Raw genomic sequence first — 23,817 nt, forward strand, 5'->3', positions numbered from 1 at the left:
GACCACAGAAGGAAGGAGCATATTTTAAGGAGGAAGGTGATTTTACTTGAGTTTAAGGCAATTCTAGGCTCTCCAGGTTGAGATGTCCAGGAGGCCATTGAATGGAATATTCTGGAGCTGTTCAGGGGAGTCTGGGCTAGAGGCTGACTTCGATATCTTTGGTATAAAGGTGATGGATATAAACATGGGAATGATGAGATGATCCAGGGTAACTGTGTAGGTGGGGAGGAAACAGAACTTTGAAAAAGGCCTTGTGGGACATGAACCTGTAAATAATAGACAGGAAGAAGAAGGTAAGGAAATTGTAGGAATGGTCAGAGCAACAGAGGAGTGGCTAGTTGTTCTGGAAGCGAAGGCACTAGAAATTGTCATCAAAGGACTAGTGATCCGGAGTGCCACATTGTTTCAGAGGGCTCCAGGAAAGTGAGGTCATTGGAGATGTGGGGATGGGGCAGAAGCACTTAAGGGTATTAAGGAAGGAGGGGTGAAGGGCCTTGCAGAGTCGAGGGAGGGGTTTCTCTCCCCTGCTTTCCCCTCTTCCCCCTCCCTCTCTGCCCATGGCTTGGGGCACGTTCAGGTGCTAAGATGAAGGCCGGTCATGAGAGGGCACGTTGAAGGCACTGGGAGAAAGGGGAGTGGATGACTTAGGTGATGACAACCGCTGAGAATGAAAGGGCTTGATGGTAGACTGAGAAGGATAGTGACAAGAGGAGTAAGTGCTGTGGGAAATGAGAGAAGGAGGTAAGTCTAGACTGTCCCAGTGCTGTCCAGTGGAATGTTCTGTGATGCCAGAGGTATTCTATATCCGCTCTGTTCATCGTGGCAGCCATGAGCTCCAGCCATGGAGCTCCGAGGCACTAGGACTGGGGAATTTCGAATTTAACTTGAAGGAACTTGAATTGCAGTTGAAATAGCTGCTGCTATGTTGGACGGCGTAGCTCTTCTTCAACCTTCTGGTTGGTGGCCAGCACTGAGGGGACCCCTCCTGAAACAGATTTCCTTGCATTCTTCCAGTACTGGTCTGTCCGGTTACCCCATTTTCTCCTGGAGGGCTCAGCAGCCTGAGTGCAGAAGCAGAACATCTGGCTTGAGGGATCCATTCAGGGTTGGGGCTTTGGAAGTAAGGTCAGTGGTGTTGAAGATCCAGAAGGCAAGGGATGTTCGGGGCAGAGTTTTGGTAACCATGCCTTTGGGTTTCCGACCAAGGGTGGGTCACCCAAGGAACAGTAAGAATGAGAAACAGAGTGCCGCTTTCATGTTAGCTGAGCAGGCACCCAGGACCTCAGTGTAGGCAGGGCTGGGCTAGAGCTTGCAGGTTTGGTCTGGACACCTAAGTGAGCTTCCTGCTCCGGATCCTAAGAATCTAAGGTGGCCAGATCTGTAGAACAGGCCTCAACTTATTTCCCACCCAGTCAAAGGAGCTGAGAAGCTAGGGTAGAGAGGAAGGTGAACAGGCCTGGGTGCCCAGAGAGACAGGTTCTTCTGAGATGTGCATGATGAAAAGTACGTGCTGCCCATTATGAAGCTAGACTACCTGCTTTCAAATCTTGGTTCTGTCGCTTAGTAGCTGTGTGACCTTGGCTAAGTTCCTTAACCTCTCTGTGCTTCAGTCTCCTCATCTGTAAAATAAGAATAATAGTACAGGTGACTCTTGAACAACGCAGAAGTTAGGGGTGCCGATGCCCTGCACAGTCAAATGTATAACTTTTGACTCCCCCCCATACTTTAACTGCTAATTGCCTGCTGTTGACCAGAAGCCTTACCGATAACGTAAACAGTCTATTAACACATATTTTGTATGTTATATATGTGATATACTGTATTCTTACAATAAAGTAAGCTAGAGAAGAGAAAATGTTATTAAGAAAATCATCAGGGAAGAGAAAATACATTTACAGTGCGTATATACGTACTTATTGAACAAATCCACGTATAAGTGGATCTGCACAGTTCAAACCCGTGTTGTTTCAGGTTCAGCTGTACTTCCTCAAAGGGTTGTAATGCGCATTAAATGTCTTAATGTATGTAAAGCGCTTCTCAGAGTGCCTGCCCCTTAGTTCGCACTATATAAGTTTGCTGTTGCTAGTATGGTTTCTTCTTGCTAATGTGTCAGGACTCAGCCTACAAACCTATGAAACGTGGTGTGCGCGGTTTCTTCTCACGTTAGCAAGCTAGGGGATGAGCTAGTAAGTGGGGAGGTAGAAGTGTGGGGCGGGAGGGATGAAGAGTGCCCTATGCCCACCAGGGAAGAAATCCTTGGGGGAAGGAAAGGGGCACCAAGGGGTCGGAGGTCACGAGGAAGTCCACGGGCACGTGCACGGTAGGAATGAGGATGTGAAAGCTGAAACTCTGGGCAGCTGTGGTCAGATGCTCCTGTCTGAGGTGGGGCAGTTGGCGGTGCTGACCGAAGCCAGTTGTGGGGAGTGAGGTTTAGTAGAGGTGCAGATCGGCAGAGTCGACGAGGTTCACCGGACCATGAGGTTAGGGTGCTGGCAGTGGCGCCCGCATGGATGTTGAAATCACCCAGGATGCTGGCAGCAAAAGGCCTAATGTGGAAAAGGAAGACTGCGAGCCCAGTGAGACTGACCTGGGATGAATCTGATAGTGACCTGGAGGACAACGGGCGACAGTGTTGAGGGAGAGAAGCTGAAGCTTGAAAGAAGGAGAAAAGAGAAAACATCTAGAAGCAATAATGGGGGCTTAGAGGACCTCCCCACCCTCAACCCCCTACCCACCCCCCCAAAAAAAGCTTGCTGTGAGAAAGAATAGTCCCTGCTCAGAACAGCCAGAGGGAGAAGAAGTGTCCTCAGAGGAGGGCCAGGTCTCCTTAGGGTGAGGAGGTGGAAGGGCCATTCCGTGCAAGGGCGGCGGGCACAGAGGGATTTGTTGCTGGTAGGGTCGCCATCGTGGGTTTCCATGGGTTTCCAGCGGGACGGCTTGGACGGCAGCCAACTTGAGGACCTGCAGGGCTGGTGGTGCAACTCCCCACTCTGGGAACTCCCTTTTCTCCATCCCTCTGGGGTCTTTTTGGTTGGTTTTTATTTAAGCACGGTTTCTTAACCTGGGGTCCACAAATAGGAATTAAGGGGTCCATTAACTTGGATGAGAAAAATAATCACATGTTTGTTTTCACTAGCCTCTAGCAGAAACGCAGCACATGAATGTAGGTATGAGCCATGCCTGCGGATCTGTTGTCAGTAGCAATCGCAGATGGCTTCCTATCACGTTACAGCCGTGGCAGACAGCTCAGAATACTGTTTATGCTCATCGCCGCTTTGAAATTACGGTAGTTGCCTAGCTCTTATTATTAAACACATTAATAAAGAAACGTAAGTACTATATTACAAATCTGTTTAAATATTTTGATAACCGTGTTTTAACGTCATTGGCTTCATTTATAACCCTTTGCCTCTTATTTTATGCATATAAAACCTTGTTCTGAGAAGGGATTCACCAGTGTCCTCATGTTTCCTGAGGGGTCCCTGCCAGGCACAGGAAAGCTAACAAGCCCCACCTCCAGGCTGCTTGGAAACCCCTTTAGGTTCCACTAGAGGGCGCTCTTGTTTCAGACTTGGAGAACAGTGGACTTTCAGGCTTGACCCAGGTGACAAGGTTGTTTTGAAGTCCAAGCAAATCATATGTCCTTTGGGGACACCTCAGGAAACTGGGGTGTAAGAACCCCAGTGTTGTTTGATCCGGGCAAGCCACTTCTCTCTTGAGTGGGCTTTACACTTACCTCCTGCAGGATGCGGGCTGGGACACAGCCCCCGTGCTAGCTTCTAGGACAGTTAAAGCCAGAGCACTTCGGCCTGTGATGTCCCCAAGTTTTCATACCGACCTCAGTTCCAGGTGGTGCCCCCTGTTTCTCTCCCACCCAGTGTTAACCCACTGCCCCACTTGTCTGTCTAGCTTTAGGATGCTGGGAAGGTTCTCTTTCACTGGCTTCCCAGTTCCACTTTGCTGGGCAGGCGAGGGGCAGGAGAAAGGATAAGGGACTCAGGTAGATTCTGAAGGCTCCTGATGGGTTAGGGGGTTAGAGGGAAAAGCTGGGGAGTTTGAGAAATTGGCCCAGGGCTGATCCCTGAGAAATTGGCCCAGGGCTGATCCCTGTGCAGGAGGGTGGGTAGGTGAGTTTCTGAAGACTGTGGGATTTTCGCTGCTGAAGAGGAAGTATTTGGAGCTCAGGAGTGCTTTGTGGGAGCAGGGAATTAATTCAAGTATTTCCTGCCTTAATTTTATCAGCTTCCAGGAGATACTGCTCCTCATGCCAGACCGTGGCCCCTGTACCGGTAGCTTTCCCCGGACCTCTTGGTACCTCTTGCAACTCCAGAGTTCCCCCTAAGGCAGTGTGGTTGGAGGACCTAGCATCGATCACCTGAGGTGCTTGTTACTAAGATGGAAATTCCGGGGTCCACCCAGATCTCCTGGATTCTAGTCTCTGGTGCAGGGCCCAGGGATCTACATTTTCCATAGGTTCTCTAGGGCAACGGTTCTCAAAGTCTGGTCCTTGGACCAGCGGCAGCAGCCTAACCAGGGAACCTGTTAGAAACGCAAATTCTCAGATTCCTGATTCTAAGCCCCCCTCAGACCTACTGAATCAGAAACTCTTGGGTGGGACCCAGCAAAGATGCCTTTTAACAAGCCCTCCAGGGGATTCTGATGCCAGCTCACGCTTGAGAGCCACCCCCCAGGGGATTCTGATACAGACTGAAGGTTTAGCCTCATTGCCTCAAATGATCCAAGAGCTGGCTCCCCCTTGCTGAAAGCTCACCAGAGACCCAGCAAGTACTAACTGTAGAACGTGTGTGAGGCACGGGGCGGGTATGTTTAGTAGCACTTTTCCCTAGAGTATCTCTGTGCTCCTTTAGCTTTTCTATCCCTACGATGCTCCTGCAAGGAGCAGAGAGCCTGAGAATTCCCTGCCAGCAGGACTCTGACGCTTAGAGGGGTTTTGATCCACACAGGTGGTCACACAGCAACTTGAGAAGAGCAGAAGCTGGGACCTGGGTCTCTGGACTCCAGTGCTTGTTGACTAGGCCAGGTCCACCTCTTGGAGTCTTTGCTAGCTCAGGGTCCTCACTCTGTGTGCTTTTGGCAGAGGGCTGGCTCTCTGATCCTCATGGATGAAGGTGGGTCTTTACGTTGCCTTAGCTGTAGGCTGGGTGGCCCAGTCGGCCTCCACTAGGCAGTTTGAGGGTGAAGCCTGGCCTGAGTGGGCTCTCCAGCCCCTCAGGATAGAAGGTCAACCAGGTGGACCTTCCACATGGACACCCAACTTGGGACAGCCTTGTACATTAAGCAGACTAGAGGGTACAGTTCACTTGATCCAATGCCTGGCTGAAAAGCAGCCTGACTTGGGCCTGCACTCAACAGCTGAGGATGGGAAATCACACATCTGTGGTCGTGTTGGGCTTGCACCACCCAGAGCTCTGTCTTCCGGGTAAATGAGGGTGTCTCATTTAGAGGGCATCAAAGATGGGATGGCATTGTTGTCGGGAACTAGACTTGTCATTCTCCCCCAGTACCCAAACCTGCACCTTCTCCAATGCTCCCCATCCCACTGAGTGGTACCACCACTCACTCATTACCCAGGCCAGAAATCTTAAGATAACCATTGGCTCTTCACCACTCCCACCACATCTAGTCAATCTGATCTCCTGATCATTTCTCAAATTCATTCCTACTACTCCTATTTTATTTAGTTCACGTCGGATCATCCCTGACTTGGCCTATTACAATAGCCTCAACACTGGTCTCCCTGCCTCTAGTCTTGCCCTATTTCAATCAGCAGCCAGATGGGGAGCTCTATCCCTTACAATGTAAAGTGTGGTCTGAGGACCAGCAGCACCTGGGAGCTAGTTAGAAATGCAGACGCTCCGGCCCCCACCCCACACGTACTGCATCAGAACCCACCTTTTAACAAGATCTCAAGATGATTTGTAAAGTCCAAAATATCTAATGTTGCAAACAGGATTCTTAAAGAACTGGCCCTGGTCTCTTGTTTATCCCTTTCTCCCACATGATAGTCCACTGCTACTGAACTGTATAAAGTTCTCGAACATACTGGGCTGCTCACTTCATCCTTTTAGCAAATAAGTATTGAACCCCTCCTTTGTGTCAGGCACTTGCTGGGGATAAGCAGCGAGTAAAGTGGATACGTATTTTTGCTTTCATGGAGCTTTCATTCTTTTGTGGCAAGAGACAGTAAAGAAATAAGTACATAGAAATAAGTAAAATATATAGTAAGTCAGATGATGTTAAGTGTATAAAGGAAGAGAAAAAGCATGGTAACGGGTATTAGTGTTGCTGAATGGATGGAGAGAGTAAAGGAAGGCCTCACTGAGAATGTGACATCTGAGCGAAGGCTTGCCGGCTTCTGGATATCTGGGGGAAGAATATGCCAAGCAGAGAAAATAACGAGTGTAAAGACCCTGAGACAGAAGTGTTTCTAGAATATTCTAGCAATAGCAAGTATGTCAGTGTGTCTAGAGCCATGTGAAGGAAGGGGAAAGTGGTAGCAGATGAGGTCAGAGAGGTGATATAGGTGAGGGGCAGATCATACATAGGGCCTCATAGACCATTGTAAGGACTTGACATTTTCTTTTTAGGGAGATGGGAGGCCATTGGAGGCTTTTGAGTGGAGGACTGACATGACCTGAGTTAATCTTTCAAGGGATCACCCAGTTGCTATGCTGAAATTAGACTCTATGGGCACAGGATAGAAATAGGGACACCTATAAGTAATGTTTGCAATAAAAGAGGAAGGAGATGCTAGTGGCTTGGGCTTGGGTACTAACAGTAGCGGCAGAGAAATGCCATTGGATTCTGGATACATGCTGAAGGCACAGCCAACAGGATTTGCTGATGGATCAGATGTGGGATGTGACAGAGAGGAGTCAGGGATGACTCTAAGGTTTTTGACCTTAGTAACTTAAATGAATTACCATTTATTGAGATAAGGAAGACTAGGAGAAGGGGTTTTGTGCTTGTTTATTGCTTTTTTGGAGGGTCGGGGGAGGAAGTGCTCTTTCAGTTATCTAATGTTGTATAACATCCCCAAAACTCAGTAGCTTAAAACAATGACTTATTATTTTTCACAGTTGTGTCAGTTGACTGGGTCATTCTTTGTCATGGACTGAATGTTTGTCTCCTCCCCTGAAATTCCTATGTTGAAGTCCTAACCACCACCACCACCCCCCCATGTGATGATGTTTGGAGGTGGGCTCTTTGGAATGTAATTAGGGTTGGATGAGGTCATGGGGGTGGGGCTTTCGTGAATGGGGTTAGTGCCCTTATAAGAAGAGGCCATAGAGTTCCCTAGCCCCTTCTACCATGTGAGAACATGGTAAAAAGATGTCTGTCTATGGACAAGGACGTGGGTTCTCACCCAACACCAAATCTACCAATGCCTTGATCTTGGACTTCCCAGCCTCCAGAACTGTGAGAAATAAGTTTCTGTTGTTTAAGCCACCCAGCTTATGGTATTTTGTTATGGCTGCCTGAGGTGACTAAGACATTTTTTTTTTCTACTTACTGGTCCTGCTTGGGTTCAACTGGGACAGCTGGGATAGCTGGGCCTCTCTATCCACAAGGCCTTTCATGGCATGGGGGTCTCAGGGCAGCATTCCAAGAGGGCAAGCCCCAATTCATAAGAGATTATGAAGCCTCTGATTGCATCTTTTTGATGAAGTCCCATTGACCAAAGCAAGTTCCCTGGCTGAGCCAGATGGGCCACATGGCCAAATCATCGTGGGAGAGGAATACATAAGGGTGTGGATACTGGGAAGGTGTGATTCACTGGGAGCCAGTACTGTAACAATCTACCATAGGAGCCAAAATCAAAAGCTGGGTTTAAGAATGAGATGCCCGCTTAGATATCCAAGTGCAGATATTGAGTAGACTGTGAGCTATGTGAGCCTGGAGTTCAAGGCAGAGGTCCAGGCTGAGATGTAAATGTTGGAGTCATCAGCACGCAGATTGTGTTAAAGCCATGAGATTGGTTGAAATCACCTAGGGAATGAAAGTATTTAGAGAAGAGAAAAGCTCTGCGTTCTGCAACCTGATCCTCTCCATCATTTAGAGGTCAAGGAGATGAGGAGGAAGCAGTAAAGGAGACCGAGAAGAAGCAGGCTGTGAGGCAGGAGGAGAACTAAGACAGCGGCATCCCGGAAGCCAAGTGAAGAATGTTTCAAGACAGAAAGGGTGCATAAGATGAGGCCTGGGAATTGGCCACTGGATTTAGCAATGAAAAGGTTATTTGTGACCTTGATGGGAGCTGTTTTGGTGGAGGGAGGAGTGGGGAGGTAGGCACGGAAGCCTGATTAGCTCGTGTTGAGAGAGAATGGGAAGAGAGGAATTGTAGACAGCGGAATATAGACAAGTGCTGTCCAATAAAAACATGTAAGCCACATATGTAATTTCAAATGTCCTGGTAGTCACACTAAAAAAAAGGTAAAAGAAATGGGTGAAATTAATTTTAATAATATATCTGATATTTAACCCACTATATTTAAAATATTGTCACCTCCAAATAATTAGTATAAAATTATTACCGGGATATTTTACATCCTTTGAAATACAGTAGTGTGGTTTACACTAGTAGCACATCTCAATGTTAAACAGCCACGTACGGAAGTGGCTACCATATTAGGCAGGGCAGGTATAGACATTTCTCTCAAGGAGTTTTGCTGTGAAGATGAGCAGAGGATGAGGAGCTTGCAGGGGCGAAGTGAGGTCAAGTGTGTGTGTGTTTGTTTTAGAATGGGAGCTGTTACAGTATGTTTAGTTTATATGCTAACGGGAGTAATCCAGTAGAGAAGAAGAACTCGTCGATGTAAGAGAAAGAGGAAAGCGTTTCTGGAGTGATATTGAGTAGGTGAGAGTGGATGGGATTGGGATACAAAAGGGAAGGCCTGCCTTGGCCGGGGTCCTGGGCAGTTCATCCATGGGAACAGGGTGAAGGCAGAGCACATTGGGCACTGATGCAGATAAGTGGTTAGATGTGATCATGAGAGCTCCTGGAAGTTTTTGATTCCTTTTTTCTCAGTGAAATAGGAATCAGGGTCATCATCTGAGAGTGAGGATGGGATAGAAGTGTTGAAGATCTGAGAAGACAGAAGACAATATTAAATTGTGGCCTGAGAGAGTGAACGGGCTGGGGAAGTGTAATGACTGTCTGGGAACATGAAAGATGCACTTGAGGTTTGTGATCACGAATCTGATGTGAGAACAGTCAGCGCGGATGTTTTTCTCCAGCCGTGTTCAACTGTGTAGGTGCAAGCAAGGCGGGGGAGGAGGTTGGGACTTAACCAGGGCTGGGGTTTTTTCAAGATGAGTACGGGGATAATGAGAAATGCCATGAAGTCAAAGGTGTATGCCAGGGATAATTCGAGTGATGGGCCATGGAATTGAAGGAGAGAAGAGGGAGCCATGAGGGACAGCAAAAAGGATGGGGGGACCAATGGATCACAGATTCCGGGGGGGGGGCATAGAAGTGTTGGGGTCAGGGTTAGAGGGGGTCAGCTGGAAAGATAGAAGTGGTGGGTGAAGAGGGAATGCTTGACTTAACGAGGGGCTGCAGATATTCATAGTTATAAGGTCTCAGGCGCAAGCTTGAGAATGACTGGCTGAAGTGAGACGGGGACAAAATCATTGAGGAGAAGAGGCCAGGGAGCTGAGAGGCCAGGGTACTGGAGGGTTCATGTTAGGCATATGTTGAAGAGATCTAGAGATACGATGGGGGTAATTTTGGAGAGAAAGGTACAGAGCCAGGTACTAATATCCCTGAGGAATATTAAGGACCATGACCCATAGTCTGTAGACAACTGTGAAACGGAAGGGTAGTGGGTTGGAAATAGCAATGCAAAGAAAGAAGTTCCCTACTCTCCCTATATGGGCCCAGGGGGAAAAAAAAACCAGTGACTGCTTCAGAGGGCTAGAGATGAAGCAGGCTCCTTGTGGGGAGAGGTAGGTCAGGGAAGAGAATAAAGGATGAAGGGGACATTCAGAGAAGTGATCGAAACATTGGGAATTTGGCTAATGATTTCTCTGTGACTTTGCATATCCTGTTCCCTTTTCCTGGCATTCCCTTCCTTACCTTGTGCACCTGGAAAGCTTTTCTTCAGTTGTTTACAACCCAGCTCCTGCATCACTACTTTCCTGAAATTGCTACAGCAAAGATCACCAGTGACCAGCATGTTGCCAAACGCAGTGGAAGTATTTGTCTTTACTGTACCTCTACAGAGAAGCGTGTTCCCAGTGGAGTTTTCCATGGATGGGAATGTTCTTCCTCCGCCCTGTCCAATATGGTAGCCACTAGCTGTGTGTGGTTATCGAGCGCTTGAAATGTGATGGGCTACTGAGGGACCAGATTTCTAATTTTATTTCAGCTTAACCCATTTAAATGTAAATTGCCACGTGTGGCTCGTGGCAGTCTTTAATCTTGTCTTCTCATGGATCTTCTTTCTCCTGGCAACTGTTGCTGTTTTCCAGGCTCTGTCCTTGGTCCTTTAATCTCATTCTGTGGACTCTTTCTTCCGTGTTGATCTTATCCGTACCCCAAGCTCTGTTTCTGGGACATCTCCCTCTTCTGAGCTCTAGGCCTGGACTTGCACAGCCTATTGGAGACGTCCGTGTGGGTATCCTATAGGCATTCAGTGTCAGCACGCTGCCAACCTAAACTCTTCTCTCCCCTGAATCGAATCCTCTCAGTCACTGAACTCAGACCTGGGAGTCACCCTAGGTGCCTCCTCTGTGTCCTACGAATTGCCAGGTCATCCATCTCTGCAGCAGCATCCGAACTGGTCTTCAACCTTATCCCTCTCCTGTCCATCACCCACACTGCTGCCAGAGCAGTCGAGCTAGCTGAAACAGAAACCTGACCTTGCACTCCCCTGTTTCAAACCTCTCAATGGCTTCTCGTTGTGAAGAGGATAAAGGCCAAGGTCCCGGGCACGGCGGACAAGGCTCTTCATGACCTGAGCCGGTCTCTCCAGCTTCATCTCTTGGCACGTGTCCCCTCCCACTTGATGCTCCAGTTACACAGACCTGCTTGGGATTACATGCAAATGGCATGCTGTTTCACGCCTCCACACCTTTTCCCAGGCTGTACCCTGCTGCCCGGAATGTCCTTTCCTTCCTTTAAGCTCCTGCTCCCATCTCCTTCTTGTTCTTCAAAACTCACCCAAACTGTCATGTTCTTCAGCTCCCCTTCCTCAGTGTCTCCATTACTTAGTGCCCTTACCTTATCACACCATCTCGCTGCTCGCGGGTAAGCTGCAGGGTAGTTCTGAAGGGCAGGGCCTGTCTTGGCCTCCGTATCCCCACTGTCTAGCATGGAGTTTGCCCAGCGTGCAGCCAGTCCGTGTTGAATGAATGGCTAATATGTAAAAGTGAATGAGTTGAAGGGAGCAGGAAGAAGATTGGAGAATAGGATGTCGTCCTGCCCCATCTCATCTCCTTGGTGTAAGCCCTTCCCGGGTGGGATTAGAGGATGAGAGAAAGGGCCCTTGGGAGAGCCCTCTGGGGGTCGGTCTTGGCTGCTGGTGGCACAGTTGATGTCTCTCCCAGCACTCATAAAACTTCCTTCTGGCAGAAATCAATTTCAGAAAAAGCTATTATCTCGGTTTCCCCCTACCTTTAGAGCTGAAATGCTTCTATCCTCCTGGGGTAGAAGATGCTAGCAGAAAATGTCACATTTATTTTTTTCTTAAAGTAAAAAAGAAAAAAAGTTTTATGTGTTTAATTTTTCTGGAAGTGCTTAAGTTTCTATTTTCTCTTAAAAGAAAACTGGTTTTTCACTGAGATTTTCCCAAGGGCCACATCCAGGTATATAAAAAAAGAATGATGTGCGTTTGCATACAATTTGCATAGATCTGTGTAGACTGGGTCATCTATTCTCATGGTGCTTTCTTTCGTTTTCTTTATTTTTTCAAAGAGATTGAATATTTGATCACCTTTGCAATGAAAAGAACCAACAGCAGTGAAAAGGCAGAGGAAACCACAAAGTCCCCCTTCACAGAAAAAGATCACCTCTTTACGAGATTCCTTTTCGTCTTCCAGTCTTCTATGAGATTTTGGATGGCTGTGGTTGCCATGATAAAAATAGCAGCTGCCATCTGTATGCCAGGCTAGCTGCTGTATTTACTTTTTTTATATCTCTTATTCCACTCAGCAGCCCCGAGAGATAGACGTTGCTACAGGAAACAGGCTTAGAGGGGTGGCACAGTTTGCTCAAGGTCACCCCTCTAGGCAGTGACAGAGGCAGGACTCAAACCCAAGGCTGTCTGACCCCAAGGCCTTTGTTTTAAACCACTAAGCTGTATTTTCCATCACTGATGTACCGTTTGGTGTTCTGTCATTTACACCTGCCATCACAAGCCAGGGACTTTGCCACACAGGTATATAGTTTGTCTGGTTGTTATTTGAATGGCAGTGGACTGTTGCATAATACTGAGGTACCAGAGTTTACTTAACTTATCTCCCCAATTGGTTTGTTTCCAGTGTTTCAATAGAGTAGGTAGCGCAGGTGTAAATATCTTTGTTCAAATAAGGGCCATGTGTTGGGTGTTTGAGGTATTCGAGGGTAGTCCTCAAAGTAGCATTGTTGAGCCAAAGGGGTTATAGTTTTATAGATGCTCCAGAAAGTCTGTCCCATTCATTTCCCAAGCAGTGATGATTTTTTGAGTGCCTACCGTGCATCCGGTGCTGGAGGTGAAGAGGTGATTCAGAAACGGCCCCTCCCTCAGAGAACTAATTGTCTTGACGTGGGACGGGTGATGTAACACAGAATGAATGGTCCTGAGGTTGCAGTGAGAGCACTGAGAAACGTGCCCCTTGGCAGTGCCTGAGCGTTCCTTTCCCCCCATATAGAGGGCAGGACAGGCTTTAGGGGAGGGCGGGGGAGGGCTGCTGAGGTCTGGCTGAGGATACTTCCCCCTCTGGTCCTATTTTCCCCCTGCAGCCTCCACCAGGCCCATGGGGTCTGTCACTACTGCCCAGCTGCCACCAGGGGGAGCCAAGCAGAGGCTGGAGGGAAGGGACACCTGGGGAAACCTGCTCAGGACTCTTAAGCACCTGTCGGTCCTCCAGGTCCCCTCTTCCCCTTTACGTCCCCAGCAGTCAGGGTGGCAACATGGTACCCAATTCCCACTCATCCAGCAGACAGGAAAGTGCACACAGTATAAGCGCATTCCAAGTTCTGTGCTAGATATCTGCTAGGAACACAGGAACGAATCCCACGCAGTCCTCGACCCGAGGCACTCGTCTAGACGGGTAGGTAGACAAAGAGCTGGTACAACGTGGTGTGATGGAGGTCTGTGACAAGTGGCAGCGGGGGCATTGAGCAGTGAGTCCTTTGGCATTGTGTCTGAGAGCCCAGTGCTCTGCTGTTGACTTCGGCTGTGGCACTGCCCATCTCCCAGCCTCGGTTTGTCCATCTACAAAGTGGACGGATGAGTCCAATCCCTGCAAAGGGCCTTCTGACTCAGATGTGCGGTGAGCCTGCCTCTTGTTCACAGAGCAAGCCTGAGCTTCTCCCCCAGAAGACCCAGGGGGGCTTCAGTCACCCCCATCTCACTCCTCTCCTTCCCTCTGCACTCCTCTCCTTCCCTCTGCACTCCCCACCATGGTGTTCCTTGTTGTTCTGCCTCTGGCCTTCTTCCTCACTCGGTCTGCATATGCTCCTGTGACTTCAGTTACTGTCCTGTGCTGATGACACCTATATATGGGCGCTCGGCCCCGTCCTTGTCAGTGCGTTTGTGATTCATATAATAATGAAAATAATCAGCATTTCTTAGATCCCCGATATGGCACTCCAATCATGGCTTAAATGATCCTATCTACCCAACGACCTTGTGAAGTAGGCGGCGGCACCCCGTTCTGCAGATGAGTGAAACTGAGTTCAAGAGATACTGAGGCTTGCCCAAGGCCCTGAGGTCGATAAGCGACAGGAGCCAGGATTTGAGAACCTGCGTCTGCCCGGCTCCAGTGCCCACACTGTCACCCGTCACGCTGTATTTCCCAGAGTGCCGGCAGCCACCTAAGAGACAATTCTACTTGGATATTTCACGGACACCTCAACTTCAACATGTCTAAAATTGGCCTCCTTTCTCCACCTTCTGTCCCAACTCTGCCTTTTCCTCTCTTCTCCATCTCAGTAAATGGCACCATCCACCCAGAGATGCCCAACTAGAACCCGGGGCCACCGCCATTATCTTCAAAGCTATCCATCCTCCTCTGTCATCGGGTTCCTGAAGCAGTCTCCGTCTCAATCCCCCACCTCGACTCTCTCTGCTCCAGCCCACACCCCACACCCCAGCCAGGGTGATCTTTCTCAAGCACACGTCTGATCACATCACTTTCCCGCTTCAGACCCCTCTGCCGCTTTCTGTGGCTCTGCGGCAGAGCTCGAAGCTGGCCACCAATGGGCTGAAAGCCATCCAAGAAGACATGTTTTGTGTGGTCCGTTGAGCGTTCTTAAAACAATTTGAATTATTTGCCAACGTTTAAAAATCAGGAATTTCCATATGAAAGTTCCCATTTCTGGCTTCGCTTGCAAAAGTGAAAACACTGGCAACTCTGGGCCCGCGTCCCCATAGGGCAATGATTGGGTGGAACTGAGTGGTGGCTGGCCTCTTCAGAGGGGCCTGGGCTTTCCAGTTGGCCCGTCTCCAGCATCCCTGTTGTCTGGTCACTCCCCTGCTCCCAGTTACCTGCCTGCCTGAGGCTTGAGGCATCTAGTGTCATGACCCTGCGGCACAAGATGAAGCCCAAAGCCCTCAGCCTGACTCCTGAGGTCCTACGTGGCCCAGCTTGGAGCAGCCTAGCCCTGCCAACCTCTGAGTCCTCTTCCTGCTCACTGCCCCATCACACTGTCCCCTGTGGTCTCAGCTCTTCCCCGTAGTTCTGTGAATTGGCTCGCTCCCACGGATGTCTGCCTTCCTGCAGCCTGCTGCTCTGGAATGCCTAGGCCCCTCTTTTAGCCCCATTTGTCCTTTAAGACTCTGCTCGGTGCCCCCTCCACCAGAAATCATCAGTCTTCCCCCCCACCCGCCAAGCTGAGTTCCGTCCTCCCATAATACGTGGCACAGACCTGGGTCATCACACCCATCGTACCGGTTCTCATTGTTAGCAGCTTGTCTGCCTCCTCTGCCGGATTGTGCGTCTGAGGCTGCAGGGAGCCCGTCTTCTTTATGTTCCTATCCCCAAAGTTTGGCACAGGGCTTGGAATATAATAGGTGCCTAATAACTGGTGAATGAGTGGATGAATCTGTGAAAGACTGACTTGGGAAAACACTACTGCAGGATGTCCTGTTGCCGCCTACTTGCTTGAGGTGGAGGGTTCCAGGTTCCTTCCATTCCGGAGCACCCCCCATTGATGCATGCACCCATAGCATCCTATAAGCCACACCCCTGCTCTGCACGGTCTAGAATGCATCCAAGCCTACTGGGATGGGAGTTCCTGAGTGACGATAGAGGGAAAATACATCATTCTTGCTGTTCCAAGGGGAGAGAGTTGTCTAATGGTTGGGAAATGGCACAACAACTGGATATGGCACATTCTTTAGTTACTTGAATGATAATAACGATGCGGTGACGACAGTACCTGACACGCATTGAACACTTTGATTGTACCAGATCCCGTACTGAGAGTTCTCAATACACTCTTCCCTTTACTCCTCACAACAACTCTCAGAAGTAGCCCCATTTTACACACAAGTAAGCTGAGGTTCAGGGAGTTGAAACAACTTTTCCAGGGTCACACACAGCCAGTAAGTGGTAGAATCCAGGTTTGAAACCAAATCTGTGTGACATCAAAGTTAACATTCTCAACCACCACGCCATACTTCCTCAATGACGTTTCACTTTAGAAACATGAGGGAATGATTAAAATAAATGTGGAAATGAAGGCTATACAATTATATATACAGTAAGATTCCAATTAGTAATCAAGAGAAGAAAGAAAAGAAACTCCCAAGGCATACAGCAAGCAAGGAGACACACCCACGTGCTAGCAGTGGTCACATTCAGCTAGTAGAGCGCTGGGGGTGTTTTTCTTCGTTTCCTCCATCTCATTTCTACCTTTTAACATTTTCTAAGTTTCCTTTGGTGAGCACGTGCAGTCATCTCTCAGTGTCCGAGGGGGACTGGTTCCAGGACCCCTGCGGGTACCAAAATCCGAGGCTGCTCAAGCCCCTTACATAAAGCGGTGTAGTACAGTCGGCCGTCCGGATCCGCGGATTCCGCATCCTCAAGTTCAACTAGCCATGGACCGATCCGGTTAGTGGAACCCGTGGATGTGGAACCCGCAGATACAGAGGGCCAACTGTATTACTTTTATAATAACAGTGAAAAAAAAAAAATCCCTCTTTGTAATGGCCCCAGCATTACGTGGCAGAACAGACTTTGGAAGGGGTGATAGGAGTACCCATCTAATTGGTTGGGGCTGTCTCTTGAGCAGCCGTCGCAGGGCAGCAGAAGGGGGTAAACAGCAGGTGGTAGCTGTGGCCGCAGCGCCCGCACCCTGGTGGGACAAGGGAGGAGAAGTGGGTCACCAAACGTGCTGTCTCACTGTCTCCACTTTTCCTCCAGGTGCTTATACCCCGGAGCCCCTCAGCAGTTTCCGGTGGGCCCTTCTCTCGACTGGCCTCATGTTCTTTTATCACTTCAGCGTCTTGCAGATCCTGGGCCTGGTGAGTTTGGTTCTATCCCCTTCTATCCCTTCTGTTTGGCGTTCTTCATAAATCTTGATAATCCTGGTTGGCGCTGGTGTATCGTTTTGTTTTGAAAATACAAGATGCCAAAGGCCAGACTGTCAGAGTGTTGTGTCTGGGCTGCTGATTTACGATCCACAGCCTTGGCATCTCCAAAGAGATTTCTGAATCCTTCAGTAATGACTGTTTCTTTCATCCCTGGGGAGGCAAGGAGGCCCTCCACTCACGGCCGCTTGGATCGGAGATAGAGAGCTGCACTGGCAAGTGGTTTGCTGTGGACCCCATGCGAGGCAGGATGCTAGCCCTGGCCCTGGGCCTGGGGGAGGCTTCTGACCTTGGGTCCATTCTGGGTCTACTACCGGGCCCTGAGCTGTGTGTCCAGTGAAAGCGTGGTGTCGGGTGACCCCCGTGGCATTCTGGGATGTTCAGTGGTCGAGTTATCCAGAGCCCAGGATTGCTGAGTGCGTGGGCGGTGTGTCTAGTGGTGGCGAAGTGAGTAGCAAGAGCTTGGGGCTGGGGCTGGGGTCAGGAGACCCAAGTTCAAGTCCTGGCCTTGCCACTGCTCTGGGTGAGTCACCTCATTCTCAAGTGCAGTGCGCTCTCCACCCTCCGTGACACGGCACAAGCCCGCAACCCCGACCCTGAGAGGTGGTGAGGACGTGTCATTAAGGAGAACGTGCTTGAAGGGCTTTGGAAGGCAGGGGCCGTGGCCATCCTCGAGGCTGGAGCGGCATGCCGGGTTTTGTGTGCGAGCGGCACTAATGTAGCGTTAGCCGCGTGGACCTGGCAGGACTAGGGCGTGTAACCGATGTCACCAGCGCCTTTGTTGAAGCACTCAGTCATTTTGTCTTCCCCATCCCGGCGTGTTGCTCTGCTCTGGTTGGCCTGGGGGCTGCTTTGAGCTCCTTGCCAATAGCATGAATGCTTCCTGTGCTGTAGGGAGGGAGCAGTGTGACCTTCACACCTGCTCTCCACTGGGACTCCTCGATTCCAGAGGAGTCAGCGTGCTCGTGTCACCATACATACCGTGCTCGGTCTCACCTCTGGGCCTCCTACAAGGAAGGCTCCGTTCACTCCATTCCTCGCCATGACCCCCATCCATCCTTCATGAGTCCATTCAGGTGTCACTGCCCTCGTGAAATCTTCTCCGAGAACTCAGCCCCCACCCTGTACACCCCTCAGATCCCATGGTGGGCAAGAGCTGGTGAGCAACGTCTGCTTTGAGGTCACACGTGGTAGACCGATCACCCCACCTTGATGCAGGCAGGGGCCGTGCCGCAGACTGCCTTTATCCCGTGACACCCCTCCGGGTCTAGGCCCCTAGTAAATGCTTAGGAATGGCAGCGGGCGCTGGGCCCAAGCGGAAGGCAAGACTGAGCAGAACCGACCAGCTTTTCCACTGGACGGCCTCCCCCGTCACCTCCAAAGGGCTCTAGCCTTGACCCACTCCGAAAACCTAGGGGAGAAAGACCCCACTATGAACAGGTGGGGATTGGTCAATCCCTCCTTGTCTAGTCCCCATTAGGTAGACACGGCTGAGCTGGCAGAAGCCAGAGAAAGCCTAAGGATGGTGAACGCTCACTCTACCTCCCTTGTCCCTGCAGGTCACCGAAGTGAATTTGAACAACATGCTGTGTCCGGCCATCTCAGACCCATTCTACGGCCCCTGGTATCGCATCTGGGCCTCGGGACACCAGACTCTCATGACCATGACCCACGGGAAGCTGGTCATCCTGTTCTCATACATGGCTGGGCCCTTGTGTAAATATCTGCTGGATTTGCTCCGGCTTCCAGCCAAGAAAATAGACTGAAGGTGCTTGTGTTTTTTTGTTTTGTTTTGTTTTGGGGTTTTTTCTTTTCTTCTGCCCCTGAGGAAACAAGTCCTGACTTGACTTGGAGGACACCCAGTTCTTGATGACATCATGGGAGAGGGCAGGAGGACGTTTGGTGTGTTTCTTTTTCCTTCCTCTCTGTCCCTTTCTTCCACCACTCTTCCTTCCCCGGCTCTTCCCCCAGGACGGCTCCTGGAGCCTGGGCTGTAGTGCTGGAGCCTGGGCTGTAGTCCTGGAGCCTGGGCTGTAGTGCTGGAGCCTGGGCTGTAGTCCTGGAGCCTGGGCTGTAGTGCTGGAGCCTGGGCTGTAGTGCTGGAGCCTGGGCGGTAGTCCTGGAGCCTGAGCGGTAGTGTTGGAGCCTGGGCGGTAGTCCTGGAGCCTGAGCGGTAGTGCTGGAGCCTGGGCTGTAGTGCTGGAGCCTGGGCGGTAGTGCTGGAGCATGGGCTGTAGTGCTGAGGGCCGCACGTTTCCTCCTTCCCTTTACCGCTCTCTCCCTGCTCCTCATGGCCTTAAATGGCGAGGCAGTAGTCAGTGGCTTTCACTCTGCTTGTTGCTGCTTTAACAACATCTGGTTGAGGAGAAAGGGAACAACAAGCAGTAGTTCTTTTGGCATCGAAGCGATGAGATTGGGCTGTGTTTCATTTCTCCACTGCCAGGGACCTCCAGGCTTATGCTGGGGTCCCCTTTTGTCTCCAGCACAGCCCTCACCATAAGGGGACTGAGGCCTTGTTTCTATACCAGCGGCAAGCCGAGAGCCAAGGGATTTCCCAGCTCATGGCCAAAAGAGAACTGGCCAGATTCTTCCCACTGGTGTCCCATGACTCAAAGCAAGCAGCCAGCCAGCCACTCCCTCCAGAATGCTGCCAGAGGTGGGAGGTGTGGGGCGCTACCCAGCCCAGGGGCTAGATTCCACTCTTGCAATGGCAAATCCAAAGTGCACAAGGTTGAAATGTCCACAGCTAATGCTAGGCAGGACCTGGGGTAAATTCTGCTTGAGAGCTGAGAACTGACCCATATCCCAATCAGAAGTGAGCGTAGACATTAGTCAACAGCAGTGGTAACTTGAGAAAACTGTGATTTGAGTCATATGCTTGCTTTTAGTTTAGTGTTGATAATAGATGACATTTTAATTTTGAGTGCCCCTTAAATGTTCTCTCTCTCTTTTTTAAAGGCAGCTTCAGGGAAGGATGAGCTAGAGTTGGGTGTTTTGGCTTTGGGGGTTTTGTGTATTCGCTTGTCCATTTGCTTTTGGATGTTTGAGTTCGGAGAATCCTTGCATTAGGGCCTGTCTCTGGAGGGACACCTGTCGATCCGTTTCGTGGTTTTACAGCATGTATCGGCATCCTAGGTTTGGGAATATACAGATCCTGCAGTGCTGTTTCCCTAGGGCCAGGTGTCGTCACTGCGGCCAGGCTCAGAGCTGAATTGTTTAGCGTGGGGGGCATCACATGCTCCCCACCCCGAAAGCCCACGCCTGGGTTGAAAGGGAGGTACCAAAAAAATCAGGTCCCCATGGGTGGAGGTTCAAGTGCTCTGAAAGGGAGACCTTTTGTTGCAAGGCAGCCTCAGTCATACGTGGACCTCAAGAAGGGAGGTGGTGCCATTTGCTGGCTCTTTGTTGGCTCTTACTAAGAATAGAGTACTTAATAACAGAAAAGATATTTCTGTGACCTCCTGTGATGGGCCCCCCTCCCTCTCCCACTCTAGGCAACCCGGTTGCCCTGGGCCCATTCAATATTTCAGGTGTTACTGTAGCAGACCTAGATTGAGTTTCAGTGACTCAGTGGTCATGATTTTAGCAAGTGGACTTACAGGAGGCAGCAGGGTGGGGAAGAGTCTCTCCTAGCAAGGCGAGGCCCAGGGAAGCAATCACGGCGGGGCCCATCCCTTTGCAGAGGTACGCTGGCAGTGAGGTCATCAATCCCCAGGGTGTGGGGTTGCAGGAAGGGGGGACACCGAATGCTCTGGCTCCCCGTGAGCTCCTCAAGATGCGTAACCTTCATTTTCTGCCATCTTTGAGGGTTTGGCCGAATTTTTCTTAGTGCCTCTCAGCCCTGGGTTGCCCTCCGGAAGAGGCAGCTCTTGAGGGGCTGGATTCGCCCCGCCCACGGGCTGCATGTAGGCGTGGCTGATGAGGCAAGACCTCAGTGCCCCTTGGCCTCTTTGCAAAAGGAAAGGGGCTCTCTTCCTCCCTGTCTCCGTGGCCTGGTGCGGGGTGCCAGTCAGCTCGAGCTTCCCTTGCACTGGCGTGCCTCTAAAAGTTCGCCACGCTGGCTGGCACTTTTCTGCTGCTTAGCGGGAAAGAAGAAAGTGGAAGCTATGTGCCTGGCTTGGCCAGGCCAGAGGCAGGTGCACCTGTCCGGGGGAGGGGGATGAGAAGGGGAGACGCAGGGCTTCTGGGGGCCAGGTTGGCTCAGAAACATGTGGGGGGAAGGAACAGAGAGCAAGTCCCGTCCACAGGTTCCACAGGGCGTCGTGGCCTGTATTTGAGGTGTTGGGAAGCAGCAGGCGTCTGAATTGGTCTCTACCTGACTCTTACCTTGGGCCAGGCCCATGCGGAGAGGTTACCTGGCCATACCCTCGGCGGCCTGCCTTGGAGAGTGGCCCCTGCAGCAGTGGGCCCGGGCCGCCCAGCACGTCCCCTGGGCTTTCCTGTCAGCGCCAAGGAGCTTCCCCAGCCATCCTGGCCAAGTTTCCATGTGCCATTTGCCAGCATGTGAGAGCTCCGTGTGTGTCTGTGGAAGTGGACAGTTTCTTTTAAAATGGCCCCGGGAAGGGAAAGGAGTGTTCCCTCCAGCCCCCAGGTAGCCTTGGCTAAGGATTGGCCCAGTGAGATCAGGGTGTACAGATGGTCATGCCTGCTTGTAGGCCCCCATCTCTTCTCCATTCCCCGTGGTATTTGCTTCTGTACACCAAAGATGATCTGGCCCATCTTCTTCCCGGAGGCCCAGTGATGTGGTCCTCTGTCAGCTTGCGAGGAAGCCACAGCTTCTGTCCCCCGAAGTCAACCTTCTCTCTTTCTCCTGGGACCTCTCAGCATTCGCAGAAGCTGCTTGCAGCGTGGCCAGGATGCGTGCGGCGTCGGGGCCCTTTCCCGTCTGGTACCTCACGTGCAGCTCTCAGATCATCCCTTCGGCCGCAGCCTCCATCGGGGTTTTGCTGTTAGCGCTTGTTGATACTTCAGTGTTTAGTGGAGCGGGCACAGCTGCCCACGGAGAGCAGGTTGTCAGCACATCTCTGCGCGCTGGTGTTGGGGGGAGGCTGGCAGAAGACCCTTCCTCCCCCTCCCTTGGCCAAAAAAAAAGACTTCCATGGATTTGTACGTGTTGATCCCGAGTCATCTGAAGGGGAGATGGGGAGGCGGGCGAGGGGAGAAGAAGGGCCAGTGTGGCCCCTACAAGACAAGATACCGGTGCTGGTTTTGGTAAATCGGGAGCCAGGCATAAGGGAGGTTGTCTGTCCCGCAGGCCCTCGCGTGCTCCTTGGACTACCGGGAAGGGGCGTCGTCGCTGCACGCCCTGCCCCGCCCTCTGGGGTGGGGGGTGGGTAGGGTCCATGAGAGGGAGCAAACCTTCCTCTTCTGTATATAGAGTGAGCCACTTGTGCTCAGGAAAACCTAGTCGCTTGTTGCTGCTCTTGTGACATTTTTGTACACTGGTTTGCTACTCGTGGCACGAAACAAACACAACAAAAGAAGTCATTTCAAGCCGAGCTGTTGTTTTGGAAACCTGCTTTCTTTCAGTGTCAGTGTTGTGTTGTATTTGGATGAATTCTTCATTTCTATTGGTGTTACTGTGATAGAATTAGATAGTCCGACTTGTAATTCTTTCTGCCGGGAAATTGGCAGTGCCTCTGTCGTCGCCCCGACCCCGGTCCTCCCTCATTCCCAGGGTGGGATTGCTATGCGCTGGGCACACCCCTCCCTGGCGCCCGCCCCCGCAGTGGCTGCCTTTAGAACCGGTCTTTGTGACCCCCCTAAACAGCTGCAGGATGAGTATTTTTGCCAAGCTGGGTCTTGGGTGCTCTGTGCCCCTACCAGTTTGCTCGCCTCTTGGGGCATTTTGTAATGTTTTCTCTGTTTTGTAAAACCTTTGGATTGTACCACAGTGGTTTCTGCAGTCACCTTCGGAAATAAATGGTCATTAATTTGTGTACTTAGCATTCTGAATTTTAGTCTGAAGTGTTTCTGTTGTTGAAGATCCTTGAATGAAAAGGAGCCCTCACCGTGGGACTCACTGTTAAACGTTTCCTTCATTTACTGCTATTAAAAGGTTTATGAGAACCCAGGAGTCTTGGCCTTGCTTCCCAGAACCCTCTCAGAAGGGCTTCTGCTTTGACAAGTAGACAAAAGGGGCCGATGGTCGTCCGGGCCGTGGAGGACCACCAAGGGGCAGCTCTACCCTGGAAGTCGCGTGGCCGGACGTGCGGCCTCGCACCCATCCCCCCGCGCTGCTGCCTGCTTCCACCAGTGTTGCCAGGGACCGAGCAGGCCTTGTGCCCTTGGCAGGGCTTGTCTGCTGGGGGCATCTGCTGGGCTCGCGGGGCCCCACGTGTGCTGGGCCAGGCTGGAGGACTGAGCTAGAGGTGGCAGCTCTAAAACCAGACGTGATCAGCCTCCCTCATCCTAAGTTTCCCGAGAGCGGGCTCTGTTCAGCAGAGGTGCGAGGCTGACACAGGTCAGACCGTCCCGTGTGGAGGTAACCCTGCCCCTGGGGAACAGTTGGACCCGGCTGTCCAGGGCTCCCCACCGAGCAGCCCGTGGTGACTGTGATCAGCCCAGCCCGCCTTTACACCAGACGGGGGCCCTACTCAGACTTTCGCCGCTGTGGCTGCTTCTGGAAGGGACACAGCTAGCCATGGCGGTCCCCCAGCGCAGGTGGATTTCCTCATTGGCCAGTAGTTGGGCGCCCAGGCCATCGGAGAGGCTGGGTCCTGCCATCCTGGGCCACAAAACCACCAGCTTGGGCAAGTCACTCGTTTGCTTGTGACCCCAGCTTCTCCATCAGTAAAGCTATAGCTACAGCCGTGTGCCAGGCATGGTGCTAGGTCCCTCCACATGCATTACAGGATGTAATCCCCTCAAGAACACGGTGAGCTGATTGCTTATGCTGTCCCTGTGGAACAGGCAGAAACTGGGAAAGCTGAGGCTCAGATCTAATCAATCAACGGAGGAGCTGGCCTGGGAAGCCAGTTTGGTGAGGCTCCAGAGCCTCGGTGCCCAGCACTCTCCCCTTGACTCTGCTGCCTGTCTGGGGTGCTGGCATGACCGGGCA

At 51.1% G+C, this 23,817-nt stretch overlaps 1 protein-coding gene across 12 annotated transcripts in view; it reads left to right on the top strand.

Moving 5' to 3' along the window:
• TMEM164 (transmembrane protein 164) overlaps positions 1–21,082 on the top strand; it is a 160,311-nt gene extending 139,229 nt beyond the window's left edge. For all 12 annotated transcript variants that reach the window (XM_059910123.1, XM_059910115.1, XM_059910124.1 and 9 more), the window contains 2 exons: positions 16,591–16,691; positions 18,317–21,082. In XM_059910123.1, coding sequence (XP_059766106.1) covers positions 16,591–16,691; positions 18,317–18,523 — 308 coding nt within the window. In that variant the 3' untranslated portion in view covers positions 18,524–21,082. The remainder of the gene's footprint in view (positions 1–16,590; positions 16,692–18,316) is intronic.
• Positions 21,083–23,817: the final 2,735 nt, after the last annotated feature.

Source organism: Balaenoptera ricei, chromosome X (genome assembly GCF_028023285.1).
Source record: "Balaenoptera ricei isolate mBalRic1 chromosome X, mBalRic1.hap2, whole genome shotgun sequence".
NCBI lineage: Eukaryota > Metazoa > Chordata > Mammalia > Artiodactyla > Balaenopteridae > Balaenoptera > Balaenoptera ricei.